This window comes from Bidens hawaiensis, unplaced genomic scaffold (assembly GCF_021521415.1).
Source record: "Bidens hawaiensis isolate Kalapana, Puna unplaced genomic scaffold, B.hawaiensis_p1.1 tig00001685_1, whole genome shotgun sequence".
NCBI lineage: Eukaryota > Viridiplantae > Streptophyta > Magnoliopsida > Asterales > Asteraceae > Bidens > Bidens hawaiensis.
The window spans coordinates 3501697-3522374 of NW_027491095.1; the positions used below are offsets into that span (position 1 = coordinate 3501697).

The following is a 20678-nucleotide window of genomic DNA, read 5'->3' on the forward strand; positions in this document are numbered from 1 at the left end:
ATATTAAAAAATATATATGAGCAAATCAAATTTTTCCCAAATTTATAAAATTATTATATTTTTCTCTCCACTCTATAATTTACACTTAAAACAATTTACAACCCCACCCTATAATTTGTAAATTTCTCTCATAGAATTATAGAGAATGGGTTGAGAATGCTCTTATGAGGTGGTGTTGCTCATTTCATGCTACACACCTTACCGATTTAAACGCTAAAGAGCGTGAAGAAAACTGTCGCCGGCCCGCCATAGTGCTCATGGGCACGAGGGCTTGTTTGTTTTCAATTTTTTTCTCTCTCTCTCTCTCTCTCATCCAACTAAGGCTATGCGTGGTGGAGAGGCTATAAATTGGGCGAATTGCGACACGTGGCGTCCAATAAGTAAAATGTAGAAATTTGTTTTTAGGGTGTAATGGTGTTGTAGGCTATTATATATATATATATATACATATATCACACACACATAATAATATAATAATAATATCTACACACACAACCAACGACGACAAATTCCTTGCGCCACCCCCCATTATCGCCCAACATTTCGCCCCTGGGGACGGTATGCTCGCCCTCATCGCCCCAAATTCGTTGGAAATTCCCGCCCACTACGGGTAACCTAATGATTAACTTTTTTAAATAATTCACCCTATAACACCCTCCGGTGAGTGTGAAAAGTGAAACCCCCTTGCTGCCTCATTGTTTACGTGTAGGGCTGTCCAAACTGCTTGCCGCTCGTCGCTCGTTCGTCGTTCGCTCGAATTTTGCTCGAAAAATGCTCGTTCGATTTCGGCTCAGTTTGGAAGTGAGCCGTTCGGCTCGGTTCGATTTAAAAGCAATCCAAGCACGAGCAAAGCCTCGCTCGGTTTGGTTCGGTTCGTTTTGCTCGAATTATTTTTTATTTATTAGTTTTATATATAATCTTTATGTATATATATAAAAGTATACTATTTTTTAAAGTTTTTAAAATTTTCCTCTTTTGTGTTGAATTCAAAGTTCAAATTTAAATCATAGCCACTCGTTTTATATATGTTTTGTTGTTAACTATGAGTTATACATTTTAAATGTGAAGGTTTAGAAAATTTAGAGTTAAAAGTCTTGAATTAATGATATTTTGAAGTTTTAGAAATTTAAAATTGGAAACTTTGTACGAAATCAAGCAAAACCAAACCGAACCAAGCCGCTCGGTTTCAAAACCAAACCAAGTTCAAGCATAAAGATATCGCTCGTTTCTTTAAATTCAATTCGTTCGGTTCGGCTCGCTTTCAAACCAAACCAAGTATGAGCATGCCCGCGTTCGGTTCGATTCGGTTCGGTTCGGTTCGGTTCGGTTCGTGAACAACCCTATTTACGTGTCACGATTTTCCCAATTCACCCTTCCAATAACACATAGACTAACATTAGTTCCATGTTAATTAATTGTATTGTATTATATATATATATATATTGACATATTGTTGCTGTCCAGTTCTTTTAAAAGTGAGTCAATTACATTAAATACACGTATAACGGTATAATCGACCACACTAGGAGTTGCATTGAATACACCAGGAATAGAACTCACGAGTTCACTTTCCAAGCCATATCCATACACATTATACCCCTGACATGCAAAGCAACCACACCTTTATCCCTCGAGGGCACATTAGTCACTTCCCCCACCACACCATCTTCTTCCATTATAACCCCCACCCAAACAGATCTGAGCATAGACTTCAAAAAATATGAAAATAATAACATATTAATATTAATAATAATAATAATAATAATAATAATAATAATAATAATAAAAATGCTAGATCCCGGCATGGAATTACTACCACCACTCTCATCACCCACAATCTCCTCAATCTCATCTTCCGATCTGGACACCGAGTCCACAGGCTCTTTCTTCCACGACCGGAGCACCACCCTCGGCACTCTCATGGGCTTCGCCGTCACATTCCGCGTCCCCTCCGACCGCACTCCCACCGTCACTCTCGGATCAGCACCGCTTTCCGCCAATTCCGACGGTGAACAACGCCGCCGCCGGAGAATGAACTTCAACAATGCGGTGGAAGCGGTTACCGAACGGAGGAGGAAGCGGTTGAGGCGGAGGAGGTGGTGGTGGCTGTGTAGCGGTGAGGATTTGAAGCCGTCGTCGCTAGGTGAGTTTCTGGAGGTTGAACGGAGGTTCGGTGAAGAGGCGTTGTTTGGCGGTGATGCGGTTATGAATATGCAGGTGGAGGATGATAATGCTGGAGGGACGTTGTTTGCTAATGGTAGGGTTTTACCGCCTCCCCAGCCGATGTCATCGGATGGGGACGAAGGTGCGGGTGCTGGCTCGGTCTGCTCGTTGTGTAGTTTTTCGGTTTCGTTAGCTGGGATCTGCAGCGGTGGGGTTGGTTGACACTTGACAGATTAAGTGTGTATTTAGGTAAATATTGTTCAATTAATTTGCCCTAATTTGAGAACAATGCTGACATACCACTTATTTATTTGAATTTGATCATCTGTTATTACTTCTTTAATTGTTTATCTGCACTTGAAATTAGTAGTAAATGAAGCTCTTAGTATTGCATTAAACAATTAGCACTTGTTTACAATTAGTACTTTCACTGGTATAGTGCGGGTATATATGCCAAATTACATAGCATAGTTTGTCGAATGATTAAAAGAACTGTAGAGAAGTTGCTTTAAATGGTTGAAAACCACAATTTGTCGAATCTGATGGTGACCACACCACTGGTTGAAATCTTGTTGTCCAACACCCTTGCAAAAGCTACCCAAAGTCCAAACGCTTAAAACTGAAAACAAACAATGCTGACCCCAGTGGCCCAATTTCTTTCGTCTTTTGTTTTGTTTTCACCGATCCGATCGTGGGCTGGGCTCACTTGTTTACTTAAAGTTATCATCTAATAAACATGCATATTTAGGATAACAAAATTGAAATAAATCGTTTTTGAAAAATGAAAAAGAAAGTACCATTAGAGCAATCTCGTAGTCTTTCTCTCTCCTTGTATAATTTGACTAAAAACTTATTCTTTTTCTCTATACATTGCATATTTTTCTAAAAGCCTCATAATTCATAAATCTATGTCTCATTCATGTCTTAATCACAAACACTTATTTTATTGTTTTTTTAATTGATTCTATACACTCACGAAACCGTAAAAGTATGTAGTTACCTCCTAAGTCCTAAGTATAAGTATAGAGGACGGTTGTTGCTTTTTCCAAAATTATCTTTTATAACAGAGATTCCAATGTGTGTGTGTGTTTGTTTTTTTCTTTTCTTGAGAAAGAGGGGGGGGGGGGTTATTATATTTGTAATTTTGTATTCTAAACATGATTTCTAATAAATTTGTATAGAAGTTTGACTATCTAATTAATAAATTTGGGTTAAAAGAGTCAGGTTAACCAGGTAATTGGATAATTGAAAATATATCCAGTGTTATAAATGAGAGCATAATCAAACAATTTACTATCATCTCTAAAAACTTTTTTATACCAACAAGAACATAATGAAATCACTAACACTTAAAAATATGTAGAATTTGAAACAATTTACTATGTAAACAGATTCCTTCAATGACTTGATAGTCATATACATATAAGAAAATCGACATAACATATGCAAATGCATACAGAACAACCCATTATGTAATTTCCAATTTAGTCCCATTATGCAAAATGCATACAGACCATCCCATTTTGTAATTTCCAACTTTTCCATTATGCAAATAAATGCATACAGAACATGTGCATCTTTATGCAAAGCTAAAAGTAAAACATTGAATTAATGCATTTCGTCCATAATGATCCCTTGCCTACAACTAAGTGTATAGTGTTTGCATACAATTGGAATAGGGATTTGGGAGAGAATAAAGATTTGATAACCAGTTGGAATAGGATTTGGGGTATGCAATTTGCATACAATCGAAAATACATAATGGAATTTGGGGTGTGAAAACAATATAAACTACACAGGTTTGAAAACATTCCAATTTAAAGATCCAAATCTGTATGCAAACAATGTTGAACGACGATTTCTATCTCACTCGGGCTTGTTATTGAAGGTTTTAATTAATTTGTTTTAATTAGAAAAATTATGAATTAAATGTTAAAATATAGAGTGCCACTTGGCGCAAAAAATAAGCTCATTAGGTGTCATGTGACACAAACATCATTTTTGTTTATTATAGTATCTTTATGCATGTATATGTTTTTGGTTTCTTTTTCAGGTTGCTTTACATTCTTGGCATTTGATAGTGTTTTTTGTGGTTATCCACAGTCAAAAGTAGAGAAGGATTTAAACTATTAATATTGGATAAGGACGTAAAGTCACAAATACAATTAAAAAGGTTGTATATAAGGAAATATTTAGAGAATTGTAAAATTTGTATGTTTATTTAAGCTTGAATAATTGTTTATATTTTGTAAACAATAATGTACTTATTATTTATATTGTAAAATTTGTTTTCTTTATTTTTTATTCTTGTCTTTAGCAACCCGTGTATGACACGGGTTCTAACCTAGTATGTATGTATATATATATATATATATATATATATGTTTAAGTTCAAGAAAAAAATCAAATTATTGCAAGAAATGAGAGAAATAAATATGAGCCACTAGTTTTATTTTAGGTTTTAAATATTTAAAAATAAATAAAAAATATGTAAATACAACAATAAATGCACACTCTCTCTCCAATTAATACAACTAATATAACCATAATAAATATCACTAATTAATATATCTAACTAATTTAACTATAATAATTAAAAAGATAAAAAACACTACTTTATTTTTTATTTTTTATTTACATATTCTTTATTTTATTCAACATAAATACAATTTATTCATATAATACTATTTCTTTATATTAAAAAAATAATTTCCACTCAATATATTAGCATTTATATCAACGTATTTAAGTTCAATAAATATACAACCTACACAAAGTTATATAACATACACTTGTTTTGAGCAATAAAAACGTACAACATACAAAAAGCATATAACTTACATATGTAATTCGACATCAACAATTATATAAACTACACAAAGATACACATACCCTACACATGCGTAGGTCATATGTTTTTCGTATGTAAGCTATATGTTTTCTTATTCTTAGAACAAGTGTAGGTTATATGTTTTTGTGTAGGTTGTATATTTTTTATTGACATTTAATGCAACCATGTGTAAGATAGTTTTTTGTATTATTCATCACAATGTAACTACGTGTAATTGATATTGATATGTTGAGTTTGAAGAAATTGGTATTGAAAAGAAATTAATGTATGAATAAATTGTATTTGTGTAAGATAAAATTTTCGTGTGTAGGTTATATGTTTTTTGTGTGTAGGTTATATGTTTTCGTGTGCGTGTTTATTTTATTGATGATGAATTTTGTGTGTAGGTTAAATGTTTTTCGTGTGTAGGTTGTATGTTGTCTTATTCTTAGAACAAGTGTAGATTATACGTTTTTGTGTAGGTTGTATGTTTTTTATTGATATCTAATGCAAACACATGTAAAATTGTTTATTGGTATTATTCATCATAATGTAAGTATGTGTTGATGGATATTAATATATTGAGTTGGAAGAAATTAGTTTTGGATAGAAAGAAATTTTAATGTATGAATAAATTATACTTGTGTAGGTTAAAAATTAAAGAAACAAAAAGTAAGTTATAAAAATAAACGAGTTCTTAATATTTTCTAATTATAATAATTTAATTAGTTATATTAATTAAATAAATAAGTATTATTGTTTATTAGTTATATTAATTGAATAAAGAGAATAATTAATAGTTTCTTTATTTAGCTTTCAGCATTTAAACTTAAAACAAAACTAGTGGTCCATATTCATTTCTTACATTTCTTGTAATAATATCATTTCTCTCTTAAACCATCTCATATATATATATATATATATACATACACACATACACTAGAATACTAGACTAGACTAGATGATATATTAATCAACACTTATGGTATAGATCTTTACTTCATTCCAAATCCCAACATGGAAGTACTGAAAAAACTCATATAAGCAAAAAATCTCAAGTATCCGTGATCATGAGACATATAATTATCATTATAAATAAGAACCATAATTCCAACAGTAGTGATTAATATTGACTTCATTCCAACTCAAAATTTATGTGACATTCGTCAAATTCAGATCTCGAATTATATTCGTTTTTGTAAACTTTTAATACGTAAACCCAACTCAACATTTTAGAACCTTATGTATTTATTATATAATATTATAATATACCTCGACCGCAAATAAATCGATGTTTGTCATATTATACTATCGTTAAGAAAAAAACATAAGGAGTTCAAAATGATTTTCGTAAAGTCGTTACGAGTTGTACAAACCTTTAAGCTCGTATTAAACCATTATTAAAACTTGAGGGACCAAAAATGTAACTTTTATGCCCACCTATATAAACTAACAACCCTAACCCTAACCACATTATTATTTCAGCCGCCACCCAAAACCCCTTGCTGTTTTCCGATAGCCGCGAGCTCCGGTGAGCTCCGGCGACCTCCGACACCACCACTCCCCACTTTCTTGCTCCTCGTTTTTCCGGCAAGCACATCACCACCGAAACCCCCTCCCTATCTATTCGCTTTTCCGGTGACCGGAAAACCGGCCACCAGTGCGCCACTTCCGTCACTCCCTTTTCTTCCTCCTCTGCCGAGCTCCCTCGGCTCTCTTTCTCTCCGTCTCTCTCTCTCTCTCTCTCTCTCTCTCTCCGGCCGCGGTCATAAATCTCCGACGGGTTCGGCTCGGTCCTTCCCGGTATAGAGCCACGCCTCGTAATCACCTAATAGGTAAACTAATTTGGATCTTGGTGTTATTAATTTCCGTATATCAATTATTAGATTTAAATCATTAATAATCGGTTTTATCTTTCGGTTATATTATTTGCAACGAGTTGGATGGGTATTGAATTGTTTTGTTTTGGGGAAAAGATGAACAACCGAGTTCGAGTCTAATCCTAGACCGGTTTTGGTATTATTTTTATACTTACAAATTTCGGTTATTATTAGTACTAATATTATTACAATAAGATTATTATTAGTATTATTACATATAACTTACTATTATATTTATTAATCGATAACATTATTATTATTCTCATTATTATTATAAATATTTAAGTTGTTATTAATATTATTAAAGATCATATTATCTTTATATATTAAAATCATATTATTATCGTTAATTATTAGCAATAATATCATTATAGTTATTTTGTGAACTTGTTTAGAAATCGAACCAACATCGGGTGTGATATCATTATTTACTATCAATATTATTTATTATTATTAACATTTTTATCAACAACAATATAATTAATACAAGATTTCTATTCTATAAATATTAATATTAGTATTATTAATAATAATTATTGTTATAATTATTATACTATATTAGTATTATTGGAAATAATTATTGTTATTATTATTAACATCATTATTTTATATACCTATATATACATATATATCCAACATATCTTTTAGCATTATTATTATCATTACTATCTTATCATTAATAACATCATTATAAACTTTATTATCAATTCATTTTTATAAAACCGAACCTTTGATTTAAAACCCGTCTTGTCTCTTTTAATATTGGTTTAGTTATTTAAAAGTCCAATAAAATAATATTATTTTCATATTAATTATCATTTAATTACGAGTCCCTAATCTTTAACAAACTAACTGGTAACCCGATTAATAACCGAACCTCCTCGTTCAATATTTCAAATATAGTTTTATTATGGTTTCAAGTTCATTAATATATATTATACTATTTATTTTAGCTAGGTGTTTATCGTTTAAAGTCGGATCTGTTCGTTTACCGTTCGAGCTTCATTTATTTATCTATTTATTTCTCGGTTCATCAATCGAGGTGAGTACTTTCATACCCCTTTTTCCATCTTCCGTTTTGGGGTGACATTTCATACCTATCAAACTAAATGCTTTATTTACTTGAATCTTAAACCCACAAATGTGATTGTATACTTTAATTAAATAATTGCTCGATTTGGTGTTCTATGCTTACATGCTTATATGCTTACGTGTATATCGCTTTCGGTTGGTTGAATCTATAAATCCTAGACTACTTGGCATCCCCTTGTAGCAAGGTGTCGTTAACGTAATACAATTAACGATAATCTATTAAATCCTAGACTACTTGGCAACCCCTTGTAGCTAGGTGGCGCTAACGTAATTCTATTACCGACTGCCATGTTATCCAAGTTGTTGCTTTTATTTATTGTTTTGTATACAAGTTTTGTGGCTTTTTATTACTATATACTTATATGCTCAAACTTATGAATTGCTCACCAACCTTTGTGTTGACAAACTTTATTTTATGAAATGTTACAGGTGTGACTTTTGTTGACTCGAGTGCTGACGAAAAACGTTACCAAGACTATTAGGGTATTAGTAAAATGAACAATATGATTGATATTTGTTTATATGAACGAGATGTGTTGTTATTGATTTGTTGAAATAAAATGAGTTGAATAAATATTGTCACTATAAATAGTGTCTTGTGTATTTGTCCAATCACGTTGCACCCCGGCATGTTTCGCCGCCTTTGGTCGGAGTGTTATAGATTTGTATCAGAGCCACAAGACTATAGGATAGGTGGTTAGACGTAACGACCTAGTATAGTCTTTACTTTAGGGTCCTTATACGTGTTGCCTATACGTGTTTACCCTACTTGATTGTTCAATACACTTGTTTATTTATATACTTATTTATTTTATCAAATCATAAATATACACATACACACACTTTCATAGTACTCCAAGGTATCCTTACCTTAAAACGCAAAAACATTAGTTTTTTATTGTGTTTTATGGATCACGAGCTTAACTTGGATCCCGTTGTTTCAAATCTCCTTAAATATCGTCTCATATGAGATGACCACTTTAAGTAGTCGAATGCGAGCGTTCCGCCCGCCATCCTAATTTTCGGTGTTAAGACAATAGAACTACGGTGATTTCGTGGACTAGTGTTTTGACCTAACGTTGTATTCTGATTTATTATTTTTGCTACAATCGTTATTTGAGTCGAAGACATGAAAAATACGCGGTGGTACGTGCACACGTTTAGACTCCAACATGGTATTTTTGTATTAAAGGTTTTAGTGTCGGAATATCAAGTCATGGTGGTTCATGCACGATTTCTCCGCCTTTAAATCTTAAAACATTATTATTACATTTCGATAAATTTAAACCATTTTTCCTTTATTTTGTTATAAATCCTTATCATAAGTCTTCATTTATAAATGTTATATTTTTCTTACATTGTTAATAATTCTTTTATAGCTCGATTTTATATGGTAAAGTTTTACACAAATTTTCTCATTTTGATTTCACAATGATTTTTATTACAAGTTTCGTTCATTATGATCTCTTTGATATAAGTTAAAAAATGTATGTATGCATATATATAGCTACTTCGATCTGTTCGTAATGATTTTAATATGCCATTTATTTTCATTAAGACGATTTACAAACGAAAACCTTATTATATAAATTTCATCATATTAAGAGGGTTTTATGATACATTTCACCTCAACTTTTCAATTAAATTTGCTATTGTATAAACTTTAAATTGTTTTTTTAAAGTCCTCATACAAAATTTTATAAAATTTTATTTTTATAACTGTTCCGTTTATTTTGTACGATCACTTCAAAATTTTAATTATTTAAACATCGCATGACATTTTAATTATACTATATTATATAATACACGTGGTAAAATTTTCACTACCCAAATTTATTTCCATGACAAATTTCATCATGCAATCTTTGGTTCATTATAAATTTTCGCAAATAAAAGAATTTACATCATATGATTTTCCGCGTTTTAAGAAAATTCTTATGATAGTTTTGCCATGATCTTTCAAGAAAGTCACAAACTTATAACTTGTAATCTTCTTGAAACTCTCATGCAAAACTTCATAGGAATTTTACTTCAAAGACCAAAAATCGTTTACCTGGAAATTTTCGATTTACAATGCCGGTCATTTAACTTACAATGGTATTTTCGTTACACGATATTAAATAATGAACTTAGTAAAAAAAAATTCATTTCGCAACTTTGGATTCCCAAAAACGACATTCATCATTTAATACTGAGACCTCATAACAAATTTCGACATTCAGTTTATGTATTTTAAATTTCCTCATAAGCAAAAAAAAAAAATTATTGTAATCTTTATAAAAAAAATAAAAAAAATTTGTTGTGTGATTCACACGCTCGGATCTCAAAAATTCTATTTATATAATATATAGTTATATATATTAACATGTAATTTTAATTATCAAATTTTTTTTTTTTGACATTTCGAACATTAATTATAAATTATGATATTTTTCAATTTAATACCTACTAGTAGTCAAAATTCCCTAAACGCAACCACAAGTTCCCAAACACCCGTATTCCATCTCCAACTACCGCCTTAAATCGAACCACCCTTCCACTTCAAAAGTTTCCCGAGCACTCAAATATTTTCTCAATATGAACGAAACATAACATACCAAAGTTATACCCTCACCAACTCTAACCCCACGTAAGTCCAAAATATACAAAAAAAATCAACCCAACAAAATGCCCTAACTACCGACACTTCTACGCCACGAAAACCTATCTAACTCACTATCCTAATACTTCAAAGACACCGACAAACACTCGCAAATATCTTGAACATATACAAACCAAAGCTTACCCAACTATGACTTAAAATCCTTCGACCCATAATATGTCGAGTCACAAACCATATCGCCACACCGTTCCCATCCAACCATAGCGTTTGATATCAAAATAGCAATCCAAACACTCCTTACCAAATACATGTATAAACTGAATCTCAACCCAAACTAGTCAAGATCAAATTATCCAACTTACCAACTTAACCCAAGCTCAAATAAGCCAAGCCTCACCTAATAGCCCAACCATTACTCACACAAATCAGCTAAGCCTAACCTACTCAAACGACCAAAACTCAACAAACCTCGTCGATTCAACTCAAAGAAAATTCAACTATCCAAGTCGACCTAAACACTCTCACTTTCCGCTAAATTTCCAAACCATTTTCCATACGAAGCCTAAAACCCCTCCTTTCGCATGCAAGCTTCGTTTTTTCCTAAATTTTTATTTTATTTTATTTTATTTATATATATACAACTAGTATATTTATAACAACCTCATGTATTCAGATAATCACTTTTAAATTATAAACTTTTACAAAAAGGGGATGATTTACGTATTATTATACTCACGTTTTATAAATCATCTTTGTAAAATGTAATACGGTAATGACAACAAAATTTGATTATGAGGAGTTGTTTTCAAAGGTTAATAAACGATTATATGTATGATTTCAAGATTTTAAATATCGTCATTTAAAGTGATAAACCTCTTAATAACTTTATAAATTCGAGGTCTCTTTTTGAATGATGAATGCGGGGTTTATTCAGTAATAAATTACAACTTTCACCATATTGTATAAACTCAATGACCATAGCTTTGCAAATCTTTTGGGACGCGCTTATAAATATTTTATATTGTAACAAATTTTTGTTCAATAACGATTTATGCAAGCTATTACTTTCTTATTATCGCAAGCATTATTACATAAATATTTTTTTTCATCACAACCGCTTTATGTATACAAATTCATTTAACAATTTGGGTTACAAGATTTACATTCGATAATGATTTAAATATTTCCCTAGCTATGCGATACCGCAATATATTGATATAATTATATTCATTTCTTGGAAACAATAAAACGGCCTTACTTAAGACCTCATTTGCAAATTATAGTCTATTATACGCTACGCGATTTACATATTTCGTCATTTATTCGAGTCCACTGTTTTTGCGATTTTATTTTCATGTATTGAGATATTTCGATGATAATATTATGCACATGAGATTTCATTTTGGTGTTTTGATTTTCGTGACCGAATGCAAACTATTCAATAACACTTTATGTAATACTTTCATAGCCTCAATTTCGCTGCAAGTTTTGTTTATCCTTAAACGATATTTCCATGACTATGTTATTCATATTTGAGCATTTATGGGAACACGATTCTATACATTATTCTATATCATTTCATCTAACCTATTAACGGCCTATGTGTGGCTGTCTACAAGTTTTGGCGCTATTAGAAACCGTTATTATAATGACGATTATATAAATGGTTTCACAATAGTGGCCGTATTCACGTTTTATCACATTTCATCAATTGTTTTGGTTAATCAAATATTATTTTATTTATATTGATACACGTATGCGTCACCCCAAAGAAACTCACCTTATTCTCGTGATTTCACGCAATCGTATTCTCATTTACCTATAACCTCAAGTTTGTACACGTATGAAACTCATCGTACGACGTTGTTACAAGTTGTATAATCGTTTATCCCAACTTTATGTGATCATTTATTGGACTTTTCTATTCTATTTATCGGGTTTCATCTTATCAATTTTATTTAGTACCTCGATTTATAGACTTTGGTAACTATCTTGATAACTTTGACTTCAAATCTTATTTCATGTTGTTTACCCAAGATTTTTTTTATTTGATCGTCCTTACTTAATTTAAGCCGAATTGTTCGCCTGGGTTTATATTCTAAGACTTTAAACTGTTTCATTTATATATTCCATTCTCCTACTTATTAAAAAGTCAATTCCGAAATTCTCAACCGCTAGTACTGTTTTGTCAATATTGGTAAAATTCAACAAATTTATTTAAACATCTATTATTTAAAGATTTCAAAATAAATATGTCTCTTAAACCACACAATGGAACGAACCATGTGGACCGTACGACGATCTAAATAATTATGGGTGCACACTTCATTATCGAGATCCCCGTATGGAAACCATGGTGAGTACGGTTGTGTGCGATAACTCAGACTCGAGGATGATGGCAGAAAAACGATAAAAATGTGAAAACATAATAAGGGCATGGTGGATACGCCGCTGGTACATCCTATATATAAGTGCCTTTATTATGTTTCTCGTTTGTAACGTTTTTTCAAATCATGCAAGGATTTGACGTTATTCGTTTGCTTAAAAATTTGTTCATTCAATTATCTTACTAAAGACAACAATCGTTAATAATTACTTTTTCTTTAAGTTTATTTTAATTTCGGGACGAAATTTCTAAAAAGTTGGGGATACTGTGACATTCATCAAATTCAGATATCGAATTATATTCGTTTTTGTAAACTTTTAATACGTAAACCCAACTCAACAGTTTAGAACCTTATGTATTTATTATATAATATTATAATATACCTCGACCGTAAATAAATCGATGCTTGTCATATTATACTATCGTTTAAAAAAAGTTCAAAATGATTTTCGTAAAGTCGTTACGAGTTGTACAAACCTTTAAGCTCGTATTAAACCATTATTGAAACTTGAGGAACCAAAAATGTAACTTTTATACCCACCTATATAAACTAACAACCCTAACCACATTATTATTTCAGCCGCCACCAAACATGTAACTTTTATGCTCACCAACCTTTGTGTTGACAAACTTTATTTTATGAAATGTTACAGGTGTGACTTTTGTTGACTCGAGTGCTGACGGAAAACGTTACCAAGACTATTAGGGTATTAGTAAAATGAACATTATGATTGCTATTTGTTTATATGAACGAGATGTGTTGTTATTGATTTGTTGAAATAAAATGAGTTGAATAAATATTGTCACTATAAATAGTGTCTTGTGTATTTGTCCAATCACGTTCCACCCTGGCATGTTCCGCCGTCTTTTGTCGGGGTGTTACACTTTACTTAACCCTAACGATCGCCATACCTTCGTTGAAATAAGCGCAGGAAGGCTATCCATGGGACGAAGATAATGACTTGGATAGTGTCATCGAGCTATCTCTACCCAAAATTGGTTACAAAATACAGTTAATTACATAAATGGTCCATTTGGTTATAAAATAGCATTTTAGTCCTTTTACCTAAAGTTAATAGAAGTTGGATTTAGACCCCAACCTGGTTATAATATTGAAACCAGAAATCCAAACTTGTTACTAATAAACCTTATAATATATATAGGTGTTACTTTGATCGTATTACATAGATCATATGTCCGACTCACTAGACTCGAACAAATCATACCCGATTATACTATAATAGGGTTGGTTCCCGGATTCAAAAGATGTCATTAACAAAGTCCAGACTCCAGACCTAGGTAATGTATGGCCCATAAGATTCGTATGCTCCTATAGGGGTGTGAATATTGAGTAAGACTTGCGGGATCCGAACCGACCACACCCGGTTATTTATAATAGGGTCGGCTCATGGGTTCGGAGAACACCATTAATCGTGTCCAGGTCAGGTATTGCGGGTAAGACTCGTATGCTCACCTTTGCTTCGGGTAAATTAGTTATAGGAAAGATCACTACACGCGACAAGCAAAGAGCCGAACAAGAATGAACGATGGCTAAACGTTTGGAACAATAGAACAAGGGTTACAAATTACAAGGAGAGTTGTATTTTATGCAAAAATTAAAACTGCATTAATTTAATCTACACTAAAACCTATGTTAATAAACTTACATATATATCATCGGCAATTAATTCCTTGAAACATATCAACTACGAATTTGTAAGAATAATTTATAAGTAGGTGAGTGAAGAGGAGATAAAATGTTACTATTTGTTATGAAAGGAAACATAGCTGTCTCCAAGAATCGTTAAACTGTTTTGGGCCGAAGGAAAAAATAAATTAAGCCTTAAGTAAAAGGGTTTTCTTGTTGGATTTAAACAATTAAACTTTTAAATGGGTTTTATGCAGTTATGATTTGGTTGTGTAAAAAATTTGTTTATGAAAATAGGCTTAAATGAGTTGAGTAATTGGATTTAAACATTGAAAATACATATATTTTTTTTCATAAAAACATATAATCGTTTTAAATTTTCAGCCTAGCGGGGTTTCAGGCCGGTGTCGGTCGACCACCCTGCCGTCGTTGAGAGCCGGCCTTGGAAGGGAAAAATGCATGTGTGGATATAACAGGGTTTCCTCTCTTTTGAGCTTGGGGAGTAGCGGTTTAATGGTCGGCCAGATTGCTTTAAAAACTACTTCATGCATGGTGACTAATCATGAGAAAACGTATATTGACAACCAACATGTATTATACCTTCTACACTTGACACGTCTGGTTCCCTCGCGTCTGAAGCTGTGGAGCTACTTAGCCGGGTCCAACGGGCCATGCATTGTAATGTCATGACTTCAATACCTATCAATATAGTTTTTAAAATATTTGATTCTGCAATTTAAAAGAGGGTAGCGACAGAGCTTGTTGCCTATTTACAATCTATTTCGATGTGAACACTGAAATTATAAAATAAATTTAGTAAGGGTAGGATTATGGTAAGAATACATAACTTCTAAAAAGCTTAGGAATAGATCCGGATATTTGGATCAAAGTGGTTTATGATTAGACCTATGGTGTGCTAAAAACCCTATAGTGTCTTATTTATATGATACAATGTCATATTTATGTAGTGTGTTTTATTTAAAGTTTTCCTTAACTTCCTAATAAAGTATAAATTCTTATAAACTTTTTTCTATTTAATTAATGAGTTTTTTCTTAACTGTTAACAAAATGAGTTATATGTGTAAAGTGTTTTGAATGGATGGATTTAATATAAGTTTTTTGAGTTTTTTATGGAACGGCATTTAATATAAGTTTTTTTTATTAGTTGAATAAATACTGTCATATAAACTTGTTAGGTGAGTAAATACAATATTAAATAAATAATTTTTTATTTAGGTGAGTAAATAATTTAGAAATACAGTAAAATTGTAACTTATTTTTTCTTTTGTGGTAATCTAATATGATTCGGACAGATAACAAAGTTTTGATGAAAGTTGTGGCTTCTATGCGAAGTATCATAATTTCTTTGAGTTCATCATACATTGTGTTAATTTTTTTTCTTGAAAAGTTGACATATGAAACGATTAGGAAATTTACACGAGCGTATAATAAATTTAAAATTATATAAATGAAAAATATCATGCTCTCTTCATATAAATAATTTTGAACTAGCTGCCAACACGTTATAATGCCATAATGGGCATAAACCTTTTCAGTTATATAGATGTACTTTCTGTAGCCAACGAAAAATAAAACCCAGAAATATAGTCATAATATAACCAAAAGTGTATCGAAACTTCGTTTCATTTTTTTATTATTATGTAACTTTCAAACTCACGCATTGTGACTTGTAACATTTTAGAATTTTAAGATTATAAATAAATATGGTGTATATGTTATTCATAAACTTGTTGTACAAGTCATAATTCCACTCCACGTAAAACAACAATAAAAAAAAAAGAAAAGAAAAAAGAAAGAAAGAAAAGACCCAACCACATCCCCTCTCATCCGAAGTCCAAACCTGCCCTATGTTCCATCCACAAGTGTTGTTCTCCGATGATCATCTTGTATTCTTGTTGAAGATGGTCTAATATTGTTGGACAAAATATTGTCATAAATTAATATGTCATGTGGCAGTCCAATTATAGGCAAACACATGTTAGAAATAAAAGTACGTTAGTTAGATGAGGACATTGAAGAACGTTTTCTCTATCCATCTTTTTAACTAATTGATAGATCATAGAAACGTATGGTTAACTATTTTTGTAACGGCAAAGGGTATTCTCATTACACCAAGGAAAGCAAAAGGTCTTTCATGTGGTGTGCTTGTGTGTCTTGCGACGAATTGGCATTTATGGAGGGCGAGAAATGCTTTGGTGTATGAAAGAAAAGCGGTTAATCTTTCGAATGTGGTCAGGGAGATAAAAGTGTTAACTTTTTGTGTGTAAAATAGGTCAAAGAATACAGGCCTAACGTGGGAAGGATGACGTGGATTTAATTTTTATCTGTAGCTAGCGAGGGTTTACCCACTATGAAGGTGTGGTGAATGTATTACGTCGGTGTTGGGTGTGCTCGCTGTTGCGAGTACCTTGCTTGTAACAATTGATTTCTTAATAAAAGTTTATTTTATTATTCATTCAAAACAAAAAATAAATAGTAAAAAGCAAGAAAAACATTCGAAAAAAACACCAAGAGTGTAGTAAACTCTAGCTTGATTAATATCAAAAAGATTTATATACAGACATATTGATAGATTATATAAATGTGTATGTAAATCTATGTATGCATCTATATATAAAATGTCAAAACCTATATATATGTCTTCTTAGATCTTGAATGAAGAGTTATGGCTAAAAAGGTCCCTATGAAACAAAGGGAACCCCAAATAATGAAACTTGTTTGATAACATTTGGTGCCCATACAGTTCCCATTGCCATTTGTTAGTGCTTCCTCGCGGTAAAGTAACGCCGCCATGTTTCCAAACAATAAAGAACCTATCGGAATATTAGACACCACAATGTTATGGTTTACACCAAAGTTCTTAGTCCCGAAAAGATCTGCTGTGGTTGACACGGAGATTGAGGTGATGGCTCCCGTGCATATGCCGATGGTGGCCGTGCTTATGTGAAGACAAAGGTTGTTGTTATTGAGGAGTAAGAAGAAGGATGCCGTCATTGGCACCATCATTAGCGCTATCAAAGCTGGTCTTGAAACTTTGCAATTCGCCCTACAGATAAATAAAAATCTTTATAAACAACAATGTCATTGTGAGTGTATCACACTAGGAATTGGAGGCTATTATACAAATATAAAGCCACCCCTTACATTTCTTCTTTTCATCTAGAATAAAAATCTTAAAAATAAATAAATTATGTTTCCTTTCATTTGTTTTTGTTGTTTGATGTCTTGAAATAAATGCGCACCAAAAATGGTGGCTAGAATAGTAGAAGAATGGAGGTTAGATTTGAATTTATTTTATCAACCATAATATTCTTTATCAACATTAAAGGCCGCATTTATAATGCATGTACACCACCTTTTGGGGAGTCTAAATTGTAAGGTTAATCAATTTTCCACGATACTAAGTAATATACACATTATTAAGAGCCGCACATTGATCACTATATTATTACCTATAGGTGTACCCCTCATTTATTATGGAACCAACTCTTTAGCTAGTGAATTTGAGGGTTAAATTACACGGAGAATAAAAACATTTGACACCATGTTAATAGAAGTATCCGGCAGGATATATATAATGTACCCGAGTCATTTGTGAGCTGTTTGAAATCAGCTCGCCAAAAGATCTAATCGAGCTATTGATAAACAAGTTTTTGAGTCTTAAGTTGAAACTAAAGCTCGTTTAATAAATGAGCTCAAGCTCAAGGTTTCTTATCGAGTTTAACTAGTTTCATAAGTCTAAACAAGCCCATTTTTTTTTATGTAAATACAACAAATTAATTTAAAAATTATTATATTACATAATAGTAATATTATATAGATAATTATGATAAAACTAACTAAATATTAAATAGTATGATATCTTAAACTATAATAATAACTGTATATATATAAATAGCTATACATGTATATAAATAATATAATCAATAAAAATTAATAAGTAAATTAACTAGCTGATTAAAACTTGGTATTTAAAACGTCCCCCTTAATTGGACCAATAAACGAGATGCAATAAGATTAAATAAAAAGGAAAGCAATGCGTAGTTAAAAGGTGAAATTTCTCATTTCTCAACATGACATGAAAAGTAGTTAGATTTTAAGATGACATGCATGTGTAATTCATTTAATTAGCGTTATGAGTTTGTGTTTGTCTATTTTTAACACGTTTGAATCATTAAGATAAATAATTTAAACAGGTCATGTATGAGTTACACAATTCTAATATTTGTGCTGGTTAGAGTTGTTTTTTTACTAGAACAAAAATATATATTGGATTAAACAATTTAATTTGTCAACCTAAAACTCCTTACGCGGTTGATAATCTCAAGACATAACTAATATAAAAATATATTATGAGCCGAATAAAGGATACCTTGAGATATGGTAGTCAAGTATGCAAGGAAAGATGCGACCAAAGAAACCAAAAGAAGAAGCCAATGACACCAAAGAAGAAGTCTTTGAACTCCCACGAGACTCCACAATTTGTCCCAAATTGTTCAAATACACCATGCCAACTGTTGCACCAAACATGTACACAAAGAAATACAACCAAAAATTCAAGCTTTTTATCATTACTTTTGCCCCCACCTCTTCATCACCACAAACAAACAACCCTTCATCTTTCACCCCATGTTCATTCACCACCCCTCCATTTTCCTCATGCATGCTACTCTCATCACATACCTTCTTCCCATAGCTTCTTATCAAACATTTATTCTCCATTCTTTCTCTTAGTCTCTCCATCAATGGAACCACTAATGGCGCCACCAAGAACACGCACATACCGATCAAGATCACCGAGGGAGAACATAGTCCTGTTCTTGATCCCAAGCTTGTGATCACAGCATAAGTCCCAGTAAATATGGTGATCACAAATATTACAAGAAACCCACCTGATAATCTCCTGGATCTTGGGGATTTAATCACTCGAACTAGCGGTGAAGCGATCAAGCAAACCACAAGGGGTAAAATGCAATTCAATAAAAGATATGATCTTGCTCTTTGTATGGATGATGATGATGACTTAAAAACCAACTCAACTACATCTGCATATATCTTTGCACTTAACCCTTGATAACTTGTCGATAAACCAACCGCTAGTTGTCGATCAAACGGGAAATTTTGTATCGCGATGACGTAACAAACCGTATTGATCCAACAAATGCTGTTTCCAGCCAAAACTGTTAGTAGGAAAACAAGAGTGTATGGCAAGGAGGAAGCTTTGTTTGATAAAAGGAAAAGATACTGAACACCATAGCCGATGAACCCGAGTGATGAACCGATTAAAAGAACGATCCAAAGAGGGAGATAAACCGCAGCAATGCCGGATACAAACCCAAAGAGCTTTCCAGCATCGGAAGCGAAAGCTAAGTTGTTGAGTTGAAGCTGTGAAAGTGAAAGAAGATGCTTGAGTTGAGATGAGTAAGCTGGGAAGTTGGAATTTGTTGCACTTATGGATTGAAGCCAAATTGTACCAACTAAACTTAGCCATTGAAGAGCCATATTGGGTTTAGATCAAGAAGTAATTTCTTGAAACTAATTAACTAGGATTTTCATCAAGAATTTGATAGGGTTAGTGTGCGTTTAGTAATGTGTTTGAGGGTGTGAATATTTAAAAGAGAGTGATGAATAATTGTATGTGGTTTAATGAGAGGCCACCACAATATTTTGTTACACACCACATGGTGTCTGTTTGGAGGTGTAAATAGAAACTTATGATATGAATGCAGAAATGGGCCATCAACGGAGTTGCATACGCAAGGGTTACATTTGCTTACATCCAATGTTACGTAAGTGATCTTTTATTTTGTAGTATTGGATTTGTACACTACAAAACCTAGCAATTATATTCGAGAGACATGGTGTGGTGGTAGGTATCTTCCTAAACCGGAACCGGCTTAACGAATGTGGAGGCCTAATCGAAACAAGATTTGTGGCATTTTTATGACAATTAGTAAGAAAATAAAATTGCTTCTTTCAAGTTTTGAACTCATAACATCTACTTTGGTAACAACCAAGTCAACCACCACACAAATACATTACTTTGAGTTTTCTTT

General features: G+C 32.2%; 2 protein-coding genes across 2 annotated transcripts; one reads left to right on the top strand and one right to left on the bottom strand.

The window, feature by feature from the left end:
• Nucleotides 1-1763: 1763 nt before the first annotated feature.
• On the top strand, nt 1764-2385 carry LOC143591634 (uncharacterized protein At3g17950-like). The gene has a single exon (XM_077071788.1). It carries the CDS (start codon nt 1789-1791, stop codon nt 2383-2385), a length of 597 nt encoding a protein of 198 aa, XP_076927903.1. The 5' UTR covers nt 1764-1788.
• A 14145-nt stretch (nt 2386-16530) lies between these two features.
• Nucleotides 16531-20467, bottom strand: LOC143593565 (protein NUCLEAR FUSION DEFECTIVE 4). The gene is made up of 2 exons (XM_077073162.1): nt 18995-20467; nt 16531-17668 (listed from the first exon to the last, which is right to left on the bottom strand). Exons 1-2 carry the CDS (start codon nt 20122-20124, stop codon nt 17251-17253), a joined length of 1548 nt encoding a protein of 515 aa, XP_076929277.1. The 5' UTR covers nt 20125-20467; the 3' UTR covers nt 16531-17250.
• Nucleotides 20468-20678: the final 211 nt, after the last annotated feature.

Coding starts and splice junctions, on each gene's coding strand:
- LOC143591634 (XM_077071788.1), top strand. CDS start 1,789: ATGCTAGATCCCGGCATGGAATTACTACCACCACTCTCATCACCCACA.
- LOC143593565 (XM_077073162.1), bottom strand. CDS start 20,124: ATGGCTCTTCAATGGCTAAGTTTAGTTGGTACAATTTGGCTTCAATCC. Junction 17,669..18,994: donor CTTGACTACCATATCTCAAG/GTATCCTTTATT, acceptor ATTTATCTGTAG/GGCGAATTGCAAAGTTTCAA.